Genomic DNA, 20,942 nt, shown 5'->3' with positions numbered 1-20,942 from the left:
TTACAAGATAACACAGATGTGATAATATCTAGTAAGATGAATAACTATGACAGCATTTTGAAGGAAATGTAAATTACTGTAGCATTTTGAAACTTTTGAGATAATTTACTGGAGATTAAATGAAAGCAGGGCAGGGGTTTTATAAGGCTATCTGGAATCTGAAATAATATTCACTGTTATCTGGCCTGAATTCACCATTTTGAGAATTTTGACAGCATTAACAAAGAATAACACACACACAGCACACAAGCATCAACAATCAAGCAGAACCGCTCCCTGGTCTCCAGCCTTTGACATCTTCACCTCTGCAGCTTAAAGGTACCCTGCCCGTACGGGCCAGTCTTGACAGACTCTAGGGTTGTGCGCTCATCTCACTCTATAGGTCGGGAGCCAGCGCTGTCCACAGACACTTCCGGGTCACATGGCCAGCGTGATGAAGCTGCTCTGGCGAGCCAGAGCCGCACACGGAAACGCCGTTTACCTTCCCGCTAGTAAGCGGTCCCTATTTATCTACTTGTACCCGAGGGTGCTTTCGAACTGCTAGGTTGGCAGGCGCTGGGACCGAGCAATGGGAGCGCACCCCGCCGCGGGTATTCGAACCGCCGACCATGCAATCAGCAAGTCCTAGGCACTGAGGTTTTACCCACAGTGCCACCCGCGTCCCTCTGCAGCTTAGCCAACCTATAAACAAACCTCAAGCTCCCTTCATTGGAGATGCAACTATGGACACTTCTCAGTATGCCCCTCATTCCTTTGTGGCAGATGTCACTGCAAGACGTGCACACTCGCCCAAACACTGGCACTCTTCTCAACAGTTACAAACTGGAGTTCACCTCCAATCTGTCTCTGAGATTCTTGCTGTCTTCGATATCCAACGATCCACAAAAATGCTTCAGTGAAGCATCTTCTACAAGCAGAAGCCATAGATCCAGGGAACAATTTTGCTATGGAATCTGTTCAACATTCTTTGTGGTTCTGAAGAAGGAAGGAACATAATGGAGAGCAATCCTAGATCTAAAATTCCTCAACTGATCCATCCAGTACAGGAAATTCAGGATAGAAACCCTAAGCTCTCATCAAAGGAGTTATCTACCCTCAGGATCTGTTCAAATCTATAGCTCTCCAGGAAGAAGCCTATCTTCACATCCCAATCTGTTCTGGGGTGTGTGGTGAGCAGAGGTCAGAGGTATTGCTTCTGGTGAGGTTTGTTGCACAAGACCTGACAATAAAGTTGCAATGTTCTACAACTGCTTTGAGTTTCTGAATCAATATTTTAAGCTACAATATGTGCTATCTACATTAAGTGGTTAGAGTTCATGTGCTTTCCTTTAACAGTGCATGTATGTTTACCTTTTTGAAGAAACTGTTTCTATTCAGAAAGAAGTTTGAAAATTTGGGGGTATTATATTAGTTTTCAGATTAATCACTATAAAACAGAGTGATTATGTAATGTGTACTCTTGATTATTTAACTGATTTCAGCATTTGTATGTCAGCCCAGAACATTTAGCTCTCTGCGTGGTTTACAACGAATAGTAAAATAAAAATAGAAATGTAAATATATGAAATAAAACATGAAACCACAAAAAGAAAGCTCTTCATACCCCCCCCCAAAATCAGAAGCACAAATTTAAAAACTGTGAGGCCCAGAATATATAAGATATTTAGGAAGCCTAGCTGAACAGAAATGACTTTGGTGATGAAAATACCACAAAGCTGGTGCCACGAGAGACTCACTGGGGAGGATGTTCCATATCCGTAGTGCCACTGCTAGAAAAGCCCCTCTTCCTGTTGCCTACCTGCCTCATTTCATTTGGTGAGGGCAACTAAAGCAGGATATATCTGAATATAATGCTCTAGAAAACACAGGAATTATTTTGATTGTACACCCTTCAGACTGAGATTTCTGAACTATTTTGTTTTAGGAAACATAAACACAGCCCCAACTGTTAGGGGAAGATGCCTAAAAACACCCAAAAAGCTTTATAACCGTGAGGTACAAAACATAACAGGAATGCACTATCTGCATTAAAAATAATGAGTAATCTCTACAACATTACAAGTGCCATTATTAAACTAATTTGTACTGAAACAAAATTATGCTAATTCATTTCATTCCACAGCTTCCCCCAAAGGCTATACATTTAGCCTCAAATTATTAAAGTTCCTCAGAAAGAAATGATGAAAAAGGGGAAGTCACTATGCAATTATCTATAGTGTCCTCAAGAAATCATTTAGGATGATAGAAATGGGCAGCACATAGGAAGAAGAAAATTATGTTTTCCACCAAACTGTCAACTTTGCCTGAGTTTTTCCAGGTAATTTTGCAAAAGGGAGAAAAGATTTTATTATCTCCATTTAGAAGACTGAGAAAAATATTTAAAAAACCAATAAACCTCTCCAAGGTGAAAAACAACAGGGGACAGATACTCTTTGTGTTCCTTAATTGCTACACATTCTAGATTCAGTTTTCACCAACATAAGGCTTGTACTAAACACCAACTAGTTGACAATCACTTAGGGATGTAAATTGAAGGAACTAATTCAAGACATAATTGTCAAGAGCCATGATTGTGGGTTTGTTTTTCTGTAAATCCTTTGCAACACCCTTTCATATACACCTAGCAAGAAGTTCCAGATCAATTTAACAGGGAACAGGATACATGCTAAAAAGAACTATTTCGGTAATATCTAACACCATATGCTTTCAAATATGGGTCAGTAGCTTGAAGTACTACAGTGTAATTAGACAGTAAGATAGAGGTACTTGCTTAATTGGAGGAACAAGTGTGATACTTGATTTTTCTGGGATTTTGTTGTCCATTTTAGTATCTGTCAATGCAGATGTGCTAGCTGAAAGACTGTTGGCAGATTATTAACAAAATTGCTGGGCTCAGAATTATATTAAAATTCAAGGGTGCAATTTGCATCTATTTGCATTTTCATGATGACAATACAGCACCTTGTCAATTTAAAAGCCAGGCAAGGTCAAAAATCAAAGATGTTTCAGCTGGCAAATCCATATGCTGGCACAGCTGACTGCTTTGATAAGCAATAAGCAGTTGCTGGTTAAAGGTGTTTTACTGGAGGCCTGCAGGAGGCAGGTGCCTTTTTTAATACGTAACTTTACGAGGTGAACATTCATTGGCAGCAAATATACAACAAGTGACCAAACATTGAAATTCAAATTACCATCAAAACCCCATTGTGTTGGATAGGAGAGGATAAGGGAACACACAACAATGGTTTGCAATATACCAGTTAAATTAGCACATCATGTAATTTCTGATGTGCACATTCCACTGTGGCTTCATCTGACTTATAACGAGATCAAGCAAACAAAAGTATATGCTTCTTGGAAACAGATATGCAGGCAACCATGTATATAGCACATATCTACAAAATGTGTTAATTAATTTATTTAGAAAAAAAATGTATGAACTACTTAATCAAAGCTGTATACAGAAAGTAATATAAAATAATTGTCAACGATACACCAAAAAAAACAGCTTTTTTAAAAAACAAAAACAAATATGCAACACTAAATTACATGCCTTGGTAGACTTGTTGAAATAAAAATGAAACAATATAGCGTGGGTGCCTGCCTAAGAAGTGTTCCAAAGCACAGACATTGCCACACTAAAAGATACAATGCTCCACAAAAGAGGAACAAAGACCCAAAAAGAGAAGTGGCTGAGTAAGTAGATGTGGAGCAAGGTGATCCTTCAAGTAAACTGGTCCCAAGCCATTCGGAGCTTTATATACCAATAGGAAAACCTTGAATTTGGCCAGGTAATAAAGAGGAAGTCAGTGCAGGTCTTTAAGTAAAGGTAATATTGTGGTAAGATCTCAGTCCTGCCAGCAGTTGTGTTGCGTTTAGACTGTAACTAGTAGTTTCCTTCCCTACTAACAGCACAAACCAACTCTAGGCCTGAAAGAATTAAGAGTCTGGCAACACACCATTCAATTATTATTTTTTTAAAAAATCAACGGTGGCAACAGGACTAAATAATTTATTCACCCCAAACCATTATTTATTGTTGCCTTTGCTGAAAAGAAAAGGAGATGGACAAAGAGAGACTCTAGGCCCCCCAAGCTCTAGATCTTAGTCCCAAAGCATTTTTATGTTCCAGATTGCTTTCACCAATCACTTTTGCAGTTTCCTTTTGCTTCTCAAGTCTTTTAAATGTATTCTTACAATTTTGCCTGTTCTTCTGTCTATTAGGACAATTCTTCACCATTTCACCTTAGCTGCTATTTACATTACAAAATGTGCATATTAATTCCATGAGTACAAATGATGTCTCAAATGGTTTGGCCCCTGACACCAACAATTTGTTTAAAGAGCTGCAATTTTAAAGCCTCTATGGCATAAAAAGTGCTGTATTTTAATCTATTTTAACTGCTGATTTACTGCTGGTTATATTATAAATGATTTGCATTTGTAACATAACTAGCAATAAATTGTACTGTATTGATTTTATAGTCATTTGTATTATACTGAGAGCCGCACTGGCTGAATAATTGTATACAAATACACAAAATGAGTGAATAAGTATAAGAAAGCAGTCAGTTTAACTAAAGCTAGTCCATGGACCTTAGAATTCAGCTTCTGAACTTTCTCAAGTAACCTTAAGCACCCAACAGCCTAGTACTAATGTATCCTGGCCCATAGCCAACAGCAGCCTGAAGGACCATGGTGCCCTGCCCTGGGAGCCCACCCCCTCATATATTGAGCAAATCACACTGGCATTGAAAAAAGCAGAGGCTGAGAAGACATTGCAAGCCTCATGGCATTAGAGGAAAAAGTGGAAACAATAGGGAGGAGGTTTGACTACAGTCACAGTCATACTGATGAGTCCTTTGTTAGTCTGCAAATAAATATATGGGTTATCACAATTTGCAGCAAACAATGTTAAACATTAACTCGTTAGTATAAAGTAATTTGTGTTCTAATATACACACACACACACACACACACACACACAGGTAAATGAATATGCGGCAAGTGGGAAGGGTTCTGAGAAAAATGACTCTGGCAATCCCACCCGCCATTGAACCCAGTAGGTTTAGACTTTATGTGCAATCCCCAGAGTGTAAGTTGAGAATTCCCTGTATGTGTATGCCATTTACAATACCAATAATTTAATGTCACAGTTCTTAAACAGAGTTTTCTTCCTTTTTATGTATCCTTTGAAGAATGTCACAGTTCTTAAACAGTTTTCTTCATTTTTATGTGTGCTTTTGAAGATATGTATCGGTTTGAAAATGGCTCAATATACAGCACCCACATAATTTAGCAATAATGATTGAAGTATGCAAGGAAATATTGACTACAAATTAAACATCTGGTGGATTATTATAAATGCCTATTATTCAGTTTAAATACTAGGGCATACTTTGGGGAAATTTCTTAGGACAGAGAAATAATGAAGAGATAAAGCAATTTTACAAGCTAATTGTTCTCCCTAAACTGTTTGTGTCTCGGACTTTTGCACTGGGAGAATGTTTAATAGAGTATAAGCTCAAGACTATGGCTCATTATATGACAATCTCTACAGAGTGTTTCTCAGCTACAAAGGGAACTGTGGGACTTGCTATTTGCCATATAACCAATAAATCTACACCATGGATAGATGCTCTGAAGCAACAAGCCCTTCAAAGTGTTCAAAGAGTGCTGTCATTCCCCTTTCGGTCTTCCTCTTCAGGGTAAATATGCCAAATCCCTTTACCAATTTTTCATAGGAAGGGGTATCCATAATGTTAGAATCTTCACTACCCTCCTATGGATCCCATCCAAACTTCCTGTATCTAAAAGTAAAGCACCCAGAAGTGGGCACTGTACTGCTGAAGATGACTGTGTAATGCAGAACGAAGTGGACCTAAAATGAAATAAGCAAAGAAATACGTCACACCCCCTACAAAAGGGAGTATGCCAGTGAGCAAACTTCTAGACTAAATAAGAACATGGGTCCATCCAGACTGAAAGAAAAAACAGAATGCAGTATAGACATTATATTACCAGGTAGCAAAGAGGAATCAATAAGCATATCACACACATACCCTGTGAGAAATAGAAAGAAAGAAATATATATACACACAAAAATACACACACCTGTCTATGTAGGGCAAGGACAGTTAACCTTTTTTCTGTTAAAGGAAATTGAGGACTGGCCACCTCTCAGAGGGCGACATACCTGTGGTGGCTATGGCCAATGCACATGTGTGGAGGCACACACACAGCATACAGAAAGGCAGGAAGGCATGCACACCGAGTCACACATTCGGGCATGCAACACTGCAATGAAGACTTTAAAATGCTTTGGTTCTGCTCTCTCACAGCAGTGCTAGAGTGGGAGGCTTTCCTACTCAACTCTGCATCTAGAGGAAAGTGAAAGCATTTCTCAATTGCAGTGCTAAGAAATGAGGCAATCCTACCTCGGCACTGTAATGGAGAAGAAAAACAAATCAATGTGTTCAATCATTCAATCAACACATTCAAATGTATTCTTGCCTGGCAAAGGCACCTGTTCTGCTCTTCTGGTTTGGTACTACTGCAAAAAAGAAAAGAAAGAAAGCTTTCCTTCCTGTTTCCTGAGCTCAAAAACCTTGCCATTGTACCATTGGGAGGGAGAAGTGCCTTTGTAGGGAAAACTGAGGCAGAGGCTCCTGATTTCTGGAGCACTGGTGATACCCTACAGTATCCCTCAGCAGAACATTTTTTAAACAATTAACTGCCAAATTATTGAGGGTCCTGGGAGCCACCCAAACCACTTGGGGGGGGGGGCAAATTCAGCCCATGGGCCGCAGATCACATACCCTGATCTAGGGTCAGGCAGTAAGTATAAACAACTTGAAACATCACTTTACCCATCCTAAACCAACTATAATGATCCCTTTAGTGAAGAAAAGCCTGAAGGTTTAGCCAGTTGTCAGGAATACTTTGTCTGTAATACAGTAATAGCACATGTCCACCACTTCCAGTTGACTGATTTCAATGTTTACAGTAGGTCAGTCATATGAACTGTTGACTTCTGGGCAGAAACAATTTAACTGTACAAGTTCCTTTCTTGTGATATAGGCATTTAAAAGCCCGAAAAGCTAACAATGTTCCACCAAACTTTGCTCTTAATGCAGGAGGTCTAGGTCAAGAGTTTGCAAGCAGAACAGTATGTAAAATTTAAGGGAGTGAACATTCAGAGTATGCCTCTATTTGCATTTCCCCCCTTTCCCAATACTAATATAGCGTTTTTGTAACAATAGTGGAGTGTCCCATCCTATACCAGCCTAATCTAAATAGCAGGTTTGCTCATGTGTGAGTGAAAGAGAGTGCACACAGGTGACAAGATTAATACTACCCAGTTTCATTTTAAATCCCATGAGATTTATGACACAATGTTGCATAACTATTTCTTGCAGTAAAAATGTCACTGCACATATACATTCCTTAGCATTAGAACATAGGAAGATGGCTTATATACAAACTTTTACTGACTAAACACCCATTAGCTTGTTCAATTAGCTTGGTATTGTCTACACTGACTTACAGGGTCTCATAGACTTGGGACTTTCTGCATGCAAGGCAAATGTTCTGTCCCTGATAATCTCGTAGTGAATTCTCTCAGTGCAAATATAGAAAATACAGAATTACCATATAGCCTTGTGTCTGAATGCTGAAACACCTATCCTTTGAGAATGGATGATAAAGTTTGACAAAGAAGCTTACTGCTAACGTTCTTCTATCAGTTATCATTCTATCAAAATATGAGTTTTGTCACTTTCCTTAAGAACTGCAGGCAGTCAACAAAGTCAACATTTAAACTAATTGGATTAAGCTAAGAAATGGAAATACCAATAAATGAGGCAATAATAATAATAATAATAATATGCAATACTTTAAAGACTTGTAAAAATTCACTGAGTTATCCTGGTACTGCCACACAGGGAACCCTCCTTTGAAACAGTTGCAACACAGGCAGCTATTGATGCATCATCTTTAGCACTGATTTTTAAACTCAGGGTTAGCTGAAAATCCTTTGAACATTCTTAATCAAAATCCTAAAATACCCTTGGTTCACTTCTGTCAGGAAAAAAATGCTTCACAAATGCACAGACATTCCTTAATATGTGGCTTGTAAGGAAGAGCAAGGTGGCAATTTATACACATTCATGGGAGTAAGCCCCATTGAACTTAATGGCTCTTACTTCTGAGCAAATGTGCACATGATTGCGCTGTAACCTTAATGCAGGCTAGGTTGTTGGCCTGAATTAACACCTTGTTTCTATCATGGCATTTATTCCAGACTATTTTCCTTTGTTCTCCTTCTTCATTCACAGGACATTGCATGCATGCCAGCAAATGAATTATCTTGAATAAAATATTCGTTTGTTCTAAGCACAAATACACAAAGAGAAGTAGCGTTTGGCATTTCTGGACATGTTGTTCTTAGTCCACAATAATAGTTTTGCCATGTAATGTAGAAATCCCATAACAAAAACTTGGTGACAACCTTTCTTGCTACTCAACTGGCAACAGCTAAACTCATTCAAGCAGCAAACTAAAATGTTAAATATCTGTTACCTAAAATGTCACATGGGAACCATTAATTTGTGTCTTCTAGTTATCCAAAATAATGGCCTGTAGTAACATGCCTGTAGCACAATGAGTAGCTTATTTTTGTTTTATAAAGAACTTAGTTCAATAATACTATGTTAAATTTCAATTTGTGGTCTTCAAATGTAGATATTTTAAACACACATTCTTTTGCTACTCTATCATAGATTGTTTCTTTATTCCATATAGCATGTTTGGATCTGTCTGTATTAAAAACAATCCTTGCTGTGCAATTTTTAAAACTTGCTTAAAATGTAATGCTCATGATATGAAGGAATAGTACAGCACAATTCTATGCATTGTTTACCCCAATGTAAGCCCCACTAAATACCATGTGTGTACAGGATTGCAGTCTACAACCTCCACTGAATCTCATACTGCCTCTGTGTTGCAAGTACACATTAATGTAAATTAAGCTTCATTAGAAATAAACTTCTTATGATCAGTTAGAAAGTGTTGATAATACTCAGTTAAGGGCTTCTGATTTTTCCATTTAATTTCACACACACCCTTTAATCTATTAAACAAACAAACAAACAAAAATAGTGCTGGAGACAAATGGCAATGCTAACAATTTACCCAGCAACACAGTTGCATTATATCTGCATTTAAAATGTCTTCTTCTAATAAATTTTCAGTGTGCAGATCAATGTCTCACACTTTTGTATATTATAGTAACAATCATACAAGTGTCAGTGACATTGTATAATATGGCACACTTTCTATTAGGGCCAAGAGTTTATTTTTAATAACCCTTGAGCTCACAATCCTAAAAAGCCAGCACTAATCTAAACAGAAAAAAAGCCCCAACAACCAAAGGATTGCTAAATCCCAATAAGAAGATTGGTGACCTAGTCCTCATTTTGGAATCAGACCAAATTAGAGCCTTTTCTCATGACATCAGCAACAGAGCTCTCAGCAGGCCTAGTATTATGAACGAAAACTGTAATATTCAGGATGGTTTCTTAAATTTTATAAAATTACACATGCAGAGGCAGAAACAAACATGTAGACACACATCCTCACACATACAAGCTACCCACACATGGTTTTATAATCTGTCTGAAGCTATTAGTATGCAACAGACCCATGCTAGTTACTCCAGCCTCTCTCTTTCAAGAATCCCAGTGCGGCAACCCTTGTAGCTTGAATTCAAAGTTCTAACCTGTAACCTGCTCTAAAGCTGCTGTGCAGGTAAGGGGGAAAGAGAGAAAAGGCAATTCAGGCACATTTTTTAGAATAAGTGGATTGAATGGAACAGTCCAGGGAGAAAATAAGCCCAATTGAGCTGGTCCCCCTGCTAACTCACTTTCAATCTTGCCCAGGTGGTATCTCTCCCTTTGTAATGACTACTGCTGGTTGGTAGCTGAAGGAAAGAGGAGCCACTTCCAAGTTGGCCCACTTCCATTTCTCTCTGTGCTGTTATAGTCTGTCGGGTGGAATGGTAGCTAAAAGCTGTATATTGTTTGAGAAATATTAGCAAGAAATTGTTTGCTGGTAGTACTCGAATCTTGTAAGATCCATAGACAAGAAATTTAATATGAAAGCTCACAAAGATGAGTGCAGCATAACAAGCTTGTTATCAATATAAGCTAATGCTGGCAAGATTGTCTGTTGTATGTCAAAATATTTTGGGTTTCAGAAATAACAACGTTAAATAGCAAATTTGCCTAATTGTACTCATGATTCACTCAAACTGGTCAGATTCTAATGCATGAGTTGTTAACACGGCTCTGGCAGGCATTCCCTGGTGCTCACAGGGACCTGTTCCACACACTCCAATCTGGCTGAAATGGGGCTTGAAAGAAACCTTGTAAAATAGTCAATAGAAGACATTTCTCAAATCCATTTGCAACATGAAGGGGTTAACTCTCCAGCTGCTGACTCATATGTTCAGAATTCGAGAGGGAAGACAGTTCTCTTAGAAAATGTGAATTCTACTTCCAGTCAATATGAGAGCATATTCACCACCACATGAACCTCCATTTCAAAAAGAGAATTAAAAATGGGCAAAAAGTTATAGATATTATGTTAAATCCATTATGAAAAACTGTAACAGACACAGTAATATACAGTTTACCTCAAATGTCAGTGCAGCTAAGAACATCTCAGGCGAGGCAAGCAAAAGGTAGGTAATTTGCTAGCAGTGGGATGGTGGCAGCGGCAGCAGAAATGGTAGTGGATGGGATCAGAAGTACTTCACACTCTTTCTCTTCCAGCCTTCTCTTCCCTACTTGATGCTTCCTCAGCTGGTTAAATCTCACCACCACCTTGTGATTCTCATCACGACTGGTGTCATGCTACTATTAAGGCCCCCCCCCCATAAGCTTAATAACAGCATGAATGCACAGGGCAGATAATTTCAATCAGAACTATAGATTTAAAGATTTAAAGCTCCTGAGACGCTTCCTCTTCTCCCTCCCTGCTGGGTTGGCTACTTACACAGAAACAATTAAATACCCTTCCTTTGCATTGGAAGTCCTTGCTGCACCAACTATCTTAGTCACAGAATAGAATGAAACAAAACCAGGTTTCCCTACTAATTCAAGGAGAAAATAATCTGACTTGGCAAAATATGACCATTGGGTTCCAAGATGCGTGTGCTGTGGGAGGAAGGGGTGGACAGCCTTGCCATTCAGCCTTGCCATTCAGTGAAGGAAGCTAGACACAGATATTTTTACAGCCTCTGTTCCTTCATCCCCAACTGAACCTGGTGCTTTGGATAGTTGTTTCTGTGTTGGAATTGTTTTGCTTTTAGAAGTTTTAATTGTTTTATCACCTGTGTGCTTGCTGCCATGGGTTCTTTTGGGATATAAATTTAATAAAGTTCTGGTTGCTTGCCTTGGTCCCGCCTTCCAGGAAGGAGAAGGAAATCCTATCCCTGTTTTATATTGCAAGAGACTCTTGACCTATGCTGCTACCAGTACTGACTAACCTAGAAAGCACATTTTTTGCTGAGAATCTATTGACCTTTATACACAACAAAATCTTGCAGGCTTACACGACCAACATTTACATTACTCTGTCAATGCACACCCACACTTGGGATTTCCCCCTCCATTTGAAGAGAAACTCAAATATGAATAAACTGATTTGTTATTTTCAGTGTCCTATTTTCAGCAAAGGCCAACCAGATAACTTCAAGATACTGGCCATAAAGGAAACAGCCCTCCCAATCATGTTGTCTCATCCCATTGAGATCTGGTTGGACACTGTCACAACAGGATGCTGGACCAGATTGTATTTGGCCTGATATAGCAGGGCTCTTCTTATTTTCTATGTCCCCTCTGGCATCATACGCACCTAGCAGGACCAGCACGGTTCTGGGTGAGACCTTGGAGGAAGAGCTGGTCCAATTATTAATCCCACTTAAGGAAGCCACAGTTCTGATGGAACCAACACAAACTGGCTGGCATCAGCACCAACCCACTCCCCACACTCAGAATCAGAAATCTGATTGCAGGTCAGGAAGGGGTGCAGCAGCTAAACCAGCTATAAACCTGCTTAGTTGGAACGTAGCCAGAATTGAAGCAACACTGTATCCTGCTATGCTCTCTGCTGGACAACTCTATTATCCTTACTACAGTGGTACCCCGCAAGACGAACGCCTCGCAAGACGGAAAACCCGCTAGACGAAAGGGTTTTCCGTTTTGGAGGCGCTTCGCAAAACGAATTTCCCTATGGGCTTGCTTCGCAAGACGAAAGCCCATAGGGAAATCTCCGGGGACCTCTTTTAAATGCTAGCGGTGGGGAGCAAAGCCTTTCCCCCCCCCACCGGCCTTCAGAAGAGGTCCAGGAAGGCTGGCAGGGGCCGAAAGGCTTTGCTCCCCAGCGCCAGCATTTTAAAAGCAGTCCGGGATAGCAGGGAAGCGCTTCCTGCTATCCCGGACGGCTTTTGAAGGCAGGAGAGATCTGCGAAGCCTGGGCGCGCTGCGCGCAGGCTTCGGCATGCCGGCAAGTCTCCGCCAGCAGCGGCAGCGCTGCCGCTGCTGGCGGAGAGGTCCGCGAAGCCTGGGCGCGCTGCGCGCAGGCTTCGGCATGCCGGCAAGTCTCCGCCAGCAGCGGCAGCGCTGCCGCTGCTGGCGGAAAGGTCCGGGAAGCCTGGGCCGGACAGCTTTTGAAGGCAGGCGGGGGGAGCAAAGACTTTCGCCCCCGCCAGCCTTCAGAAGAGGTCCAGGACCTCTTCTGAAGGCTGGCGGGGGGCAAAAGTCTTTGTCCCCCCTGCCTGCCTTCCCAGGGGCTTTTAAATCGCCCCGACAGCGGAGAAGTCCTCCGCTGTCCCGGGGCGATTTTAAAATGCCGCCCGCCAGCATTTTAAGATCGCCCCGGACAGCGGAGAAGCCCTCCGCTGTCCCGGGGTTTTTTAAAATGCTGGGGGTGGGAAGAAAAGCCCTTGTCCCCCCCCCAGCCTTCAGAAGAGGTCGGGGGACAGACTGTCCCCGGACCTGGTCTGAAGTCGGTTTCCCTAGGAACGCATTAATTGATTTTCAATGCATTCCTATGGGAAACCGTGCATCGCAAGACGAAAAACTCGCAAGAAGAAAAAACTTGCGGAACGAATTAATTTCGTCTTGCGAGGCACCACTGTATCTTGATGTCTCATCCCTAGATGGCTCATTGGTCTCTCTGAATTTTGAGCCACGTGTAAGGGATGGCTGGAATGGGATACAGCAACTGGTATTCAGTGGTAGATACCCTATAAACTAAATCATTTAGTTATAGCAGCTAATAGCCGCCGATAGACCTCTCATCCACATTTTTTAAAGTTCCTCATGACAATGTGATGCGGCAGGCTTGACAGATGTGCCTGATGAGCTGCCCATCAACTGGAAGGCCCCTTCTCCTTAACATAATATAGGGAAAGGGGGGGGGGAGAGAGAGCACACAGCTTCGCTGACAGTTGAGATGTGTCAGAGAAGTTAGGTGACGTCTCCCAAACCTGTCCTTGTTACACACACAGCTGTTCTAAGCCTTTACTTGAGACCCTAGGGATAGGAATAAGGTAGGTAGGTAGGAATTGTTAACAAGCTTGTTTGCATTAGAACTGGAATGTATGTTCTATAAACTAACCCCTTTCCCCAATCATCAAGCTCTGTCCTTTTAGTCTAGGAATAATGTTAAGCACTATTTTTGGAATTTGGTGGAACTGTGGTGGACTCCTGAATGGAGAAATATTTCCCTGCTGTCTTCTCCCTTGATGCCTGACCTTCTACCCTGCTCACATTGTTACGATTTATAAGGAATAAGGGTGCTCTCAGCCCAAGCAGAGAAAAGTAGCAAAACAAGGAGTAGTGGCATTAACCTCACTGGGGCAGAAATAGGATGTGTTTTGCTTTTTATTTAATGTTGGAGAGCCTCCTAGGTCCAAGGTGTTGGGTGTCAAGTTTCCCTTTTAAAGTAATCATCACCATAGCTTATGATCACAAATTCCCATATGAACTAAGCATTGTGAATAAGTACTTTTCTTCTGAACTGTTTGTTAATCAATTTCATTTGGTGACTCTGAATTCTACTACTGTAAGATAAAAGGTCCCTAGTCATTTTCTCTACATAGGCAAACTTTTACAAGCCTCTATCCCAGCTCATTATAATTTTCATAAACTACTATCATATCTCCACACTCAGTTACCTTTCTTCCTAAGCTAAAAAGCCTCTACATTTCCTATTAGGAAGGTGGTCCAACCACTTTATCACCTTGCTTCCTCTGTCTACACCTTTTCCCAGTTCTAAATATATGTATATTTTAAATGGAGAGCACTACAAATACACCCACAACATATATTTATTATACTGTACAGGCATTACAATCTTGGTGGCAATTTTATTTTCAGTCTATTTCCCAATAATCCCTAGCACAGAATTGGCTTTTTTTACCACTGCCTCACAATAATGCCTTTGATGCTATACAAATTGCTTGCTCTTTCTGAACAGTTATCACCAAGATCCATACCCTGAGAATAAAAGTGTGAAATTCTAGACAGGCCTTTCTTTGAAGAGTATGTGAACCAAAAGTCTCTTGACTGATAGAAAGCCTGAAACAGCACACTTCAGATAGATTCAGACACAGCTATAGAATCCAACTGCGGTACAGAATAACCAGCAGTTCCCTATCTGTATCGTTACTGTCTCTTTTCCTTGCTGGTGTTTCCTGCTGCTCTGTACTCTCACTGCTCATCAATATCACAAGGGCAAATATATTTTGAGGGAAAGGCTGAATTGCTAGGTGAATTATCACATAGAGCCTTGGGAGAAGGACTATTCAATTTCTGTTTTTGTTTTCTACTGCCAGTATTCCAGACTGAATACACACAAACCACATGCTTTTTTATATTTCCTTTCTTACAGGTACTCTCCTTCTGATATAAAAGAGAAGTAAGTTTCCTTTGCAATCAGCCTTCACCAAATGAACACCTTAGATCATATATAGTAAAAAATCTTCCTCCCTCCCTTCCAGTATTTACCTCCACTTCACAGCCGTATTCTGAGCCATCTAGAAGGATTACTTTGCACTGCATATTTTTCGGTTTTTTGACAATCTTTAGAGGAGATCTGGAAAGCTTGCTTGAGGATGATTTCTGAGAGAGCTTGTCGTCTTCAAACTGCTGGTATTCCAGTTGTTTTGCTGCTGCAGCAGCAAATTCGCGTTCTTTGTCACTGCCCTACAAAGAGAAAATAGGGAGATTAAGTTCTAATTTCAGATTAAAAAAATGTGGCCGATTGCAGCGAGCTTTCAGAATCACAAGGTACAATCAGACATCCCTTACAGAGGACTAGTTAGAGCCACGTTTTGAAACTGCAACGTAACTGCAGTGCAGAGAAATTTCATTCAATATTTTGAAAAGCTTTTCTAGTCAATGAAACTGCTGCTCCATTTTATAACTGCTAATTCATGGTGTAAAGTGTTGAGAATTATCATTTCGGTATATGACATATATTAACCTTTGCAGGAGTCTTGAGTTTTATATTTCTAATAATTTAGTTTTTTCATCATAGGTACACACACAATATTTACATTTAATAGAGAGATCAGATTTGATTATTTATTTTTATTTCATAAAATGTATATGCCACTTGATTGTAGAAAAACCGCAAAGCAGTTTTTTTAAAAAAAAGATATAACAATAAAACTATCTCTAAAAAAATTGCGACCATAATCTTAAACATACAGAAGGTTAAAACTGCAGTGAAATAGACTAAATTAAAATGCCTACAAACTTTCTAAACATCTGGGCAGAGCTGATAATTCATAATGCATAAAAAGAAGTCTGAGTTTAAAAGATCCAATGTGACATATGGCTGAATGCAATATGCCCCCTTTCAGGAAAGAAGGGGATGACGATTATATTCCAGCCAACACAGTGTGCTCTTCCCACCTGGCAGTTACATTCCAATGGCATTGCCACTTTAGTAGCAGCTAACTCTGTACACAGCTCTTCCACAACTAGTTCAGAAGCAACATTTCAGCAGCAACTGAAATGTAGTAATACGTTAGTTAAAGCTTAGAAATTTAATCTTATTTTCATCTGGCCATCATAAAAAAAAAAACAAATCTGATTCAGCTCGAAATGACTTCATAGTAAGTCAGCAGCCTGCAGAACTGACATCCATCACAAATTAATCCTCCAAGTCCATTTCCTTCATTGTAACAAGTCTCCATGAGAATGAATCAAATCTGGCCAAAAGCCTTAATCTGCTTTCAGAGCCAAAGAATTGTGTGTTGCACAATATGTGGGAAAGTGCAGGGCTTCTCTGAATATAGTAGAGCACATGGTGAAAGGAATTACATTTGCTTGTGAAAACGAGTGGGTGGTGCAGAGAAAACAGATATATATACACACACAAACCTGCTGGTAATGTTTAGTTTGAACTATAAACAGGAGCATTAGTATTTCAAAAGGGAAGGATGTGGATACCAATGTCTAGAAGTAGCTAACCAGGACAAAACTAAGCCGGGGAGAATTTATCCAGGTTAGACTGTCACAGAAGAACCTTTATAGTAATTTGTGCTGTGCACAAAAACATGCCAGGAACTATTAGAGCAGGACCCCAAACTGTCAAGATGTGTTCATGCACCTTCACAGGGAATTAAGTCTCATCTTCCTAAAGAAGCCTGACATCCTGTTCATGCAGTTATCTAGGGCAAAGTGACCAGGGAGACACAACTTGCATTCAGTATTTTATTTTTTATTTTACATGCATAAATGCACATTGTTTCATGTGTGATGAACTCTTTTTCAAAGGTTATTTATGATGCATTCCACAAGCAATTTGATTATCTAGCTAATGGCACCATAAATTAACATCTAACAGGGAAGAAAAAATGTGTTAAGGCTCTTTTTGGATCAAGCTACCTTCAGCTAGACTCAGAGCAACACTGAAATTGCTCAAATTTTCACACAGGAGGACTTCCCACTGCGTTTTTTGTGTGTGTTTGTGTGGGGGGGGAATCTAAATATTTATTTCTAACCGGACTAATCTATACATTTTGGTTTGTAACTTTGGTTCAAAGTTTGATATAATAATGTCTGATTAGCCCAACAACACCTGTTGTTGATGGAGTAAAGAATGTATGCATTATTCTAACCAAAGCCTACTATATAGCTAGTTAGAGATGGGGAACCTATTCCATACCTGCCTTGTTTTAAAGGGGGCAATGCAGCTGGTTATCTATGCACACCACTCTTAGCTTAATGCTAATACAGTACACATACCATCTCTTCAAACAAAGTTGTGGAGTATTTAATCCCAGTCATTACTGTTAGCCTCCTTTGTTTCCTTTCCCAATAACAACATTCTAATGTGATGCACCTTGTTTATGTCCCAAAAGCAATGCTTTGTTAAAGAGGGGGAAAGCCTCAGGGCTGAGTAATTATTCAATGTTAACACAACTGAAAGTAGTTAAAATGTAGTCATTTTGTAAGTATAGGTAAAGGTAAAGGGACCCCTGACCATTAGGCTCTGGGCTTGCGGCGCTCATCTCACTTTATTGGCCGAGGGAGCCAGCGTACAGCTTCCGGGTCATGTGGCCAGCATGACTAAGCCACTTCTGGTGAACCAGAGCAGCGCACGGAAACGCCGTTTACCTTCCCGACGGAGCGGTACCTATTTATCTACTTGCACTTTGACGTGCTTTCGAACTGCTAGGTTGGCAGGAGCAGGGACCAAGCAACGGGAGCTCACCCTGTCGCGGGGATTCGAACCGCCGACCTTCTAATCAGCAAGCCCAAGGCTCAGTGGTTTAACCCACAGCGCCACCCACGTCCCCATTTTGTAAGTACCAGGCCTTAATGAATGGAAGGTTTTGTTAGTTTCAAACATCACTCAACCCCAAATAAAATGGGATTTCAACAGGTGTCAAAGCTGAAATGTGTTTCCAACCTCTCCAAAATTTGCAGTTATCTAACACTGTGATGAATAGCGAAAGGTTGCCCCCCTTTTAACAATGGCAATAGGTTTTAAAAATTAAGCCCAGCATGTAAGACAATCTGACAAAAATTACAAAAATATTATATGACTGAAATTGAGAGAGGGGAATAGTATCTAACCTCTCCCCTCCATCCCCAGCAGATCACCAATCAGTGTGCAAGAGTACTGTTTAATCAGACTGATATATGTGTTGAAGTAAAGTTATGCGTTGGCTTTCTAGTGTATGTTAAGACTTTTAAAGAAATTGTCCAAGTTCTGATCTTACCGGTTCCTTTTTGACAGGAGTGCTGTGAGCTGCAACACCAGAAAATTGTTCTAATGCATTCTGGTGCTCTTCACTCAGCTGCTGTTGTTGTTTCTGTTGCTGTTGCTGTCCTTGGGCCCCTGTCCCACCCGATCCTTGTTGACCCGAAGCTTCTTTCTGCTCTTGATCCTGATCCTTTGATTCAGAATCTGATCCAGATTCTGTAGTCATGGTTGATTATTCTACAACACAAATAAAACTATTCAGTATCATAAAAAAATCAAAAGAAGGCAAAAACTGAATTGACAAACAAGTAAGATGGTTTTAAGTGTCACAAAGTATGGGTGGCAAAGTTAAGACCATTTGTGGGTGACGGGGAGTCACACCTACCCACCTACCTCTACATACAAGGGGATTTTTTTTATTAAGTGTCTTCACACTTGCTCTCCTGTCCCCTCATCACACTTAGGTGGTCTGAATTTGTTGGAATGCAGGTTCTTCTTAACTCTGGTCACTGAATCCAGCTACCAGAACTAGTCCTACTTAGGGACTTAAGATTGTAGAGGACTATAAACCATTTGTCAGATAACTAATCACCCTTTGTCCAACTCTTCCAACAGAACCCCAAGGAAATTAAACTGAAAACATCCTGTTCCTGCTTGGTGCAAAATCTCTGTGCGACTCAGGGATATCACAAAAATAAGGGTCTCATCATGGCCTGGCTGTAGCCTATGACACACCTTTTAAGCATTTAGACAATCTTAAAACTCAAGAGTAAAAGTTTTCAGATGAATAAATGCAGCATTGTCACAATTTGAATCTATCAAAAACAAAAGTATGACCCTAACGATCTGATTTTGTTAATCAACATGTAATTTGCCTTAAATCTGGTAGCCATAATAATTTATTTAATTGAGGAACTATGCAATTAACAGAGGGGAAATACTCCTTTAAAAAGAAAATCAGTATTTTTGCTGGTAAGGACCTGTCCACTACCTACTGCTATGTTCGCATTGTGATGTTCTTCACTAATCATCAATTATCACTGTAGGGGTCACTTTAGTAATGACTCAAAATCATCACTTAGATGGCTCACCTCCAACTCTTCCCAGTTAAATATATTGTATGGGGTTGCCTATCTTCAGAAGGGTGGACTAAAAGTATAACAAATTTTAACTATGGTTTAATCATGTGATGGCTGAACCAGGCCACTGTATGAAAGTCTAGGATTATAATCTAGTAAAACAGCCCTAGTAAAAATAACAAAATCCATTCTTGCAATCCTATTGAAATTTACTGTGAAATATAAGCTCACACGTGCCAATGTATCAAAAGTTATCTATGGACGTTACAGAGCAAATTGTACATTAAAAAGTTTATGAAAATAGGTTTGATGTATTTATTTAACAAAATTTATATATCACTTGATTGTAACAAAAACCTCTACACACTTTACAAAAATATAAAATAAAAACATTTAAAATATAAATAAAAAAACAGTAAAACAGGTTTTTTAAATGATAAAAGTGCACGGGTTGGGGGGGGGTTGTAGCCTAAAAATTTCAGTCTGCAAATAAACAACAAAGGAAAAGAACTGGAAACACGGGGTGCAAATTCTCACATGAGGTTTATTGCAACATTTCTTTTATAAGTAAACAGCAATAATAAACTTATTTACTTCACTCCATACCAAAAGCGAAAAGAGTATTTGTGAAAGGCATTATTATAGCCAGATAGCTCTGGAAACTGAATACAAATGAACAATAAATATTTCATCAAGCAATTAAGGAGGAAAGAAGGGTTCACTAAAATGGCTCATTACAATCCTCAATAGACTCACTTTTTAAAAAAACATTCAGGTCTAATCTTCTTTTCTGACCTTTTTTTTTTTGGAAAAAAAGTATTTTTCTTCTGATTTCCTTCCTGTGCATTAGCTTTCTTCCTTTCCCTCTGATTGATGACTACAGTGCACTTTCTGTAAAGGCTTCACTGGGATAGTTCAGCTTATTGCCTCATCACTTTTTTGTTGAAGAAACATCATTAGTACAACCTACTGCTTCTACAGTTGCTGTAAAGTGCCTTGCTTTCAAGGGGTGCATGCACACACATTATCCACCATTTAAAAGCTTGATTAATTTAATGCTTTTAAAGACAATACAGTGGTGCCCGGCAAGACGAATGCCTCGCAAGACGAAAAACTCGCTAGACGAAAGGGTTTTGCAGTTTTTGAGCTGCTTCGCAAGACGAATTTCCCTATGGGCTTGCTTCGCAAGACGAAAACGTCTTGCGTTTTTTGCAAGTTTGCTTCCTTTTTCTTAACACCGTTAATACAGTTGCGACTTGACTTTGAGGAGCAACTCATAGAACACGGTGTGGTAGCCTTTTTTGAGGTTTTTGGTGATTTTTGAAGCTTTTCCAAAACTTTTCCGACACCGTGCTTCGCAAGACGAAAAATTCGCTAGACGAAAAAACTCACGGAATGAATTAATTTCGTCTTGCGAGGCACCACTGTATGTGTTTGAGACAGAAGTTTATCAGCAATTTATCCCAGCTATGCACAAAGTACTGTAATTCTCTGTCTTTTCTCTAGTATGGAACATGTAGAAATATCATCAATGATCAAGATTTTGCCCCTGAACTAAAATGTGACCTGACAACT

General features: G+C 39.8%; 1 protein-coding gene across 24 annotated transcripts in view; it reads right to left on the bottom strand.

Annotated features, from left to right (window-relative positions):
- The window catches only part of EPB41L3 (erythrocyte membrane protein band 4.1 like 3), a 136,288-nt gene that overhangs the window by 45,814 nt on the left and 69,532 nt on the right, over nucleotides 1–20,942 (bottom strand). For 23 of the 24 annotated variants that reach the window (XM_081205540.1, XM_081205561.1, XM_081205559.1 and 20 more), the window contains exons 2-3: nucleotides 18,305–18,525; nucleotides 15,075–15,272 (exon numbers count right to left, since the gene is read on the bottom strand). In XM_081205540.1, coding sequence (XP_081061666.1) covers nucleotides 15,075–15,272; nucleotides 18,305–18,514 — 408 coding nt within the window. In that variant the 5' untranslated portion in view covers nucleotides 18,515–18,525. The remainder of the gene's footprint in view (nucleotides 1–15,074; nucleotides 15,273–18,304; nucleotides 18,526–20,942) is intronic. The other variant, XM_081205541.1, reaches the window with a different exon arrangement.

This window comes from Podarcis bocagei (assembly GCF_964188305.1).
Source record: "Podarcis bocagei genome assembly, chromosome: 8".
NCBI classification, from domain to species: Eukaryota; Metazoa; Chordata; class Lepidosauria; order Squamata; family Lacertidae; genus Podarcis; species Podarcis bocagei.
This window is presented reverse-complemented; position numbering and strand designations above follow the sequence as displayed.